This window comes from Pipistrellus hanaki, assembly GCF_964339955.1.
Source record: "Pipistrellus hanaki genome assembly, chromosome: 18".
Lineage (NCBI taxonomy): Eukaryota > Metazoa > Chordata > Mammalia > Chiroptera > Vespertilionidae > Pipistrellus > Pipistrellus hanaki.
Window position 1 is genome coordinate 3,669,427 of NC_140520.1, and position 6,255 is coordinate 3,675,681.

The following is a 6,255-nucleotide window of genomic DNA, read 5'->3' on the forward strand; positions in this document are numbered from 1 at the left end:
GGCCGACGCCCCAGAGCGGAGACAGAGAGAGGGTTCCTCCCAGTGTCCATGAGCCAGAGATGGGGCGGGGGGAGGAGGCTGGTACACTAGCAAGAGGCACCCTCCTCAATTCATGCTCTCATTTTCGATCACAGTCGCTCCAGCCTTAACCTGAAAGCAGACGACGGACTGAGACCAAACTGCAAAACATCCCAGATCACCACAGCCATCATCAGCATCCCCACCCCCCCGGCACTGACCCCCGAGGGGGAGAGCCGGCCCCCCCCCACCAGCCCCGGCCCCAACACAAACATTCCCGCCATCGCCAGCAACGTCGTCAAGGTCTCCGCCTTGTGAGCCCGCCGGGCGCAGGCCAGTGTGGGGAGCGGGAGTCAAGCGGCTGGCATGCTGGTGGATGGCCACTGGACCACCCGACCCCTTCTCCCTGCTCCGACGCCCGCCCCCTCCCCAGCACCCAAACTCGTGCCTGGAAGGAACAAGAGCAGCAGGGGGGAGGGCCCGAGGCTCGGTGGGCGGACACAGCCCTGTGGCCCCGCCTCCCAGGGGCCGGAGGAAGGGAGGAGGTCGGGGATGGGAGGCGAGGGCAGAGGCTGCTGCATGCCGGGACAGGGGCCGGAGGGGGAGCCTCAGACCAGACAGTGGCTTCTGGAGACCCCAGTGAGGAAAACCGACACCGAGAGCAGCACGGAGGCCCCCCTGACACATGCAAAACAGGAAGGAATATAACACTGTGTATCTAAGCACCTTTTCAAGGCTCTTAATGGATAATATTTATTCAGGGGAAAAGGTGAAAACAAAAACACCAACGGATTTTTGTGCACCGTTTTTCTCCATGGACCCAGTACCTTTAAACCAAAACAACGCATTTTGTGAGGTTTGGTTTTTTTGTGTGTGTTTTTTCCTCCTTTTATAGCAAAAGCTTTTAGGCTAAGCAGCCAGTTACTGCGGAGTTCTCTCCATCCCCCCGGGGGATGAGGTCAGCTGAGCCTGGCCCCCATTGCCCTGCTGACCTGCAGAGCTGCCATGACCACACAGCGACATGTCCCCTCGGTCTGTCCGTCCCCCGTCTCCATCTCTCTGCTTCACCCTTGGCTGTTTGTCCATTGTCCAGCGTCTGTCTCTCCATGGACCCCAGTGGCCCCAAGACCCTGCAGGGAAGCCTCCCCATGCAGGCACCTGCAGCTGGGAGAGGAAGGAGGGACGCCCCTGTGAGAACCCAGTGCTTCCCTGGCCGCTGGAACCCGGCGTTCAGTCTCCCTGTCCGGCTTAGGAGGAGACTGGCGGGACCTATCGCTCTGGGATCTGGAAAATGGAACCGGCGCGTGGTGTGTGGCGTGTGGAAGCAGGAGACTCTAATGATCCTTACCTGGTCTGAAACGTGTCCCGAGCTCTGAAGTCTTCAGGCCTGATGTCCCTGGAGACCCCGTGCACGTGAGGGAGTGAAGAGTACTCCTGGGAACCCGGGCATGTTTCTGTCCTCGTGGCTCTGCAGTCCTCTCCATTCCCACTGCTCATGGCGGACCCCGCCCCCAGCAGCCCCACTGCGACCCTCTAGCCCGCGCTCGGAGACACAGCTCTCAGGAGCTCCGTGGCCGCGCTCCAGCTGAGGGGCTGGCTGTGGAACGAGGCTGTCTCGGGGCGTTTTACCAGCCCGGGGCCTGAGAACGCCTTGGGGGACCTCCCTGCACCCAGGACCCTGTGTCAGTGGCCTGAGCAGCAGGGAAGTCGAAGGGTGGGGGCCGGCCCCTGCCTTGAAGGCGGCTCCTTTGCGAACCTCGTCCACCACTGACCGAGCCCTTTCTCTGGCCCCAAAGATCTCCCCTCACATGAGAATGAGTGGTCTGCCCTCGGCTTACGGTGCAGGCAGGCAGAAAAGCTTTACAATGATGGGAATTCATGTACACACCCAACCAGAACACACCTGAGAGCAGGTACCCAAATCCCATCACTTCTGTGAGCTCGGGGTTACAGAGGAATGCCGGTGGTCCAGACACGTTAGGGCAGGCAGAGGACTGGCCGGACTCGCTCAGAGAGCAGGCAGAGGACAGAAAAGGACGTTTTCTTTTGAAAGAATGGACAATGGAACAGAGGCAGGAATATGGAGATATCCAAGTTTACATCCTAGGATCCGAGTGGGATACGGGATCAAGATGCAATAAGGACGCTGCTGCTCACACATCCACGCTGCCTGCGTTTGAGAAAGTCCTCCCAGGGTCAGAGCAATGGCCCACCCAACCCAGGATGTGCCGTCCTGCATCAGAGGAGCACACAGTGGGCCCCACAAAACGTAACAAGCCAATTTTAGTGATCATATCCCAAATCATTTCCCACTTTTAGACCTTAATGAACTAAATGCTTGTATTCCTCCAGTTTCATTTCCAAACCCCACACTCGGCCAGTTCCTAGGAGACCCTCCATTCGCCCCAGGGTGGCCTGAGCCAGGATATGTCCCACTGGCCTCTGGCCCAAAAGAAGGTGCCTACCAACCAAGAAAGTGGCTCACCTGCTCTGACAACAGAGCAACCAGACCGCGCTGCTGCGTCTGGACGGAAGCGAGGCCGGTGCGCTGGAGCACGTCCGCCTTGCTCCCTGGCCCGTGACCGGGGAACCAGATGTCGGGGTCTCCCGCGCAACAGCTTTCTGGTGCAATGGCCTTGAGCTTTCATCGCCCTTCAGCCACTTCAGCATACTCGAAGGTCCCCCGAACCACCTGCCCCACTCAGCCTTAGAGAGGGTTAAAAAGAAACCAACCAATGGGCCCCATTCAGATGATGGAAACTTAGGAGATAAATATTAAGGGTACATCAGAACTAGAGGAGGGTGAAGACTTCTATAGGTCAGAGAAAGCTGAAGCCCAGAGGAACTGAGTGACTTGCTCCAGGTCATGCAGTCATTTCATGTCAGAGCTGGGACCAGAGCACAGGTCCCCCGACTGTCAGTCCAGTGCTTTTCCCCACGCCTCGCAGGGCAGGCTGCCTCGGAGAAAAGCCATCGGAGAATAATGCTGTAACTACAGGCCTGATCTTATGCAGATGTCAGCACTACATGGACACGGCCCTCAGAAAGCACCGGACTCTGCTACCCCAAGCCACCCCCGGACACCACCACGCCCTGGGCAGAGCCGGCCTGGACGGCCAACTCTGAGAACAAGGTGCACAAGTGAACAGCCAGGTGTTGGACAAACGCTCTCTTCTCAGGGAAGAGCGGGCTCGGACATCCCAAAGCCTACCTGCGGGGTCCTCTGGTCCTTCCCAGACCTCTGGTGCAGGAGGCCAGGCACGAGGTCCTTGACTGGCAGGAAGAAGCTGAGTGACTTCTGCAAGTTCACCCGGCACAACGGTGATGGAAGCCAGGGCTTTGTCCTTCACGTCACGTGGCATTGCTCGGAGGCTGGCTTCTATTTTTAGCACCTGGATGTCAAGGGTGGTGATTACACGTGAGCAGACACTCCATTCAGAACCACTCTGAGCCAGGACCCCCCAGCCAAACTCTGGACGAATCCTCCTTCGTCCCCTATTTTCATAACTAATGTTGAGCTCAGGACTAACCGCATAGAATCTGTTCCCAAGGCCAGACGTGCTCAATGACAGCTGACACAACTGTCTGCAATCACACAGGAGTCTAAGACCAGCAAGTAGAAAGTGAAATTAAGAAAAAGAATCTGAACAGAAATTCAAGTGGACAGTTTGTGCTCACCTATATAAACAAGAGTCAACTCGTGGACATGCTGAGGACTTTACCCAGTTTTCAAACTAGGATTCCCACAGTTCAGGATCATGTCACTTACTAGAATACAGGCAGGGAAAGAGTCCATTGAAACATGTACCTGGATTTTGTTCCTTTTTAAAAAAACAAAAACAAAAAAACCTGCACAGGTAATCACTGAAATTGAGCTAAACTTAGATCTTGGGGTTACAAATGAATTCCAGTGGTCCAGACACCCTTACTTCAACTACCAGGTAACTAACTGCAAGGCAGAAAACTCAGTACTGGGATCTTAAGATTACTAAGGCTATATGAATCTCTCTTCTGAACTAGTTGGCATGGTAACCATAACAGAAACCTGGAAGGCTTTTATTTTCCCTTTCTGATTTCCTTACGCAGCATCATTTGTGAAGCTTTAAAACGACTGGATGAAGGAGAAATTTGGACCCTCGGAGCCCAAATAGCACCATGAAGAGCATCGTTAGAACGATCAGGAAGTGGTTATCAGCAAAGAAACCGCTAACGGGGCTCCTTGTCAGTCTTGTTTTCTATTTAGAATGTTCTATGTTCTTCTCATCCAGTGTGGGATGACATTTGTCCTGGCAGGTTACTTAACTACACTAGATGATGTCACTCCAACCAGGGTAGGGCACTGACTCCAGTCCCGGGGGCTCCTTGGACCAACAGACTATTTTACAAACTGGGAGGCGGGAGGGATGGTATATTTTTGATAACCAGACATTCCAACGCAATGTTTTCCTTAGAGGTCACTCCCCCCCAATTAATGTTATCGTGAAAAGTATCAAGTGTGTGTTTTTTTCTATTTTCGTATAATAAATGGGCTTTGCTTACCGACATCACAATGGCAAAGAAAACTACTGTACAAAACTGCAGGAAGATAAACATGTGAAAACTTTCTATGGGAAAAAAAGAGGAAAAAAAAACTGAGTTTCCTGTCGTCTTTTGAAACTGTAGTGCATATGTTACAATGTGTATCATTTCCAGTACCGAGTCACGTGCCACTGCTGTACCGGATGTATCCGATCTGGATTAAACTATGTGCCACAAACCCTAAAACGATTGTTTCTTTCAATACCAATTAAAAAGGGTAATCTAAACAAAGGGATGCTTCCAACCTTGCTAGAGAAAAGTCACAGCACATGAAACTGCTATAATATTGTCTGACAACTGTCATTACGGGGAAACAATTTTAAGTCACAGAATCTGAGAAAGGTGCTTAAAAGCCTAGTCCAATCTCCCGTCCGCGCCCTCCCTCCCTCCCTCCACGCGAACACCTCCTCCGACATCAATGGCAGTTCCCACCTGCTTGCATCTTTCGTCATGGATGTTCACCAACGGGAAAAGCGTTTGATTGCATTTGTCAACAGCTCTGCTTTGAGGCCCGGCCCCGTATTACTGAAAGCTCTACTGGTTCTAAGAATACACTGACTGTGTACTCCTTCCTCTAAGGCAGGGTGGGGAATATCTGGTCTGGGGGCCGTATAAGGCCCGTGAAATCAATGGGTCTGGCCCTGCCAAGGCATTAGGGGTGAGTTAATTAAATGTTTAACCACATAGAGCAGGCTAATTTTTACGTAGATAATTTTGCTTGGTCCTCGAATGATGTTATAAATATCCAAATGACCCTCAGCAGAAAAAAGGTTCCCCACCCCTGATCTACCTATCTAAGCAAAGGTCTCAAACTAAAAAGCTCAAACCTAAGGGCTGTCTAGAGCACAGCAAAAAGCTTGGGAACCAGGTAACAGAGCTCGAGTTTGGGTTCCATCACTTACTTACATGACTCCATTTAGTCACTTTTCTCTTGGCCTCAGTCTGCTTCGTCTTGAACATGGGGACTTGGATGAGATATCTTGAGATCTGCTGTAACCTTAATAATTCTGATTCAGGTAGTGAGAGCAACAGGCATTTTCACGTCACCATGACGTGGCAACAACTATGGGAACCCTTTTAATTTTCCCTCAACAACCAAATCCCAATCAAAGAAAACTGTAATGGAAAAGGAACGTTAGGGCAAATGCATGATGCCGAAAGGCCCTGTAAGTTGACTATGAAATTCATTTCAATCACAGATGCTCATATCCTTATCACCCACTAGGTGTCACTACAGACCCATAGCTCAAATGATCTGTAGAAAAAGTAACTGGAAACCAGATGGACTTTGAGCAACATGTGCTCTTTTCATTAAAAAGCAGTGTTAACGGGACACACACACTTGTTCAGAGACACCAAATAGCACTTTGCTAAGAGAAGAGAATCACCTGTGCCCTAGATTGTGTGGCTCAGTTGGCTGGAGCATTAACCTGGCACCAAAAGGTCGCAGGTTCAATTCCCAGTCAAGGCACATGCCCAAGTTGTAGGTTCAATCCCCAATAGGGGGTGTGCAGGCGACAACCAATTCATGTTTCTCGGACTCTCCCTCTCCCTTCCTTTCTTTAAAATAAATAAATAAATAAATAAATAAATAAATAAATAAAAACATACTTTTAAAAAAGAATCACCTTGTGATGGACTTCCAGTATCAGCCGTGAC

At 51.4% G+C, this 6,255-nt stretch overlaps 1 protein-coding gene across 2 annotated transcripts in view; it reads left to right on the plus strand.

The window, feature by feature from the left end:
• The window catches only part of KCND3 (potassium voltage-gated channel subfamily D member 3), a 119,363-nt gene extending 114,581 nt beyond the window's left edge, over nt 1-4,782 (plus strand). For both annotated transcript variants that reach the window (XM_084866219.1, XM_084866220.1), the window contains one exon: nt 135-4,782. In XM_084866219.1, coding sequence (XP_084722345.1) covers nt 135-336 — 202 coding nt within the window. In that variant the 3' untranslated portion in view covers nt 337-4,782. The remainder of the gene's footprint in view (nt 1-134) is intronic.
• The last annotated feature ends 1,473 nt before the right edge of the window (nt 4,783-6,255 follow it).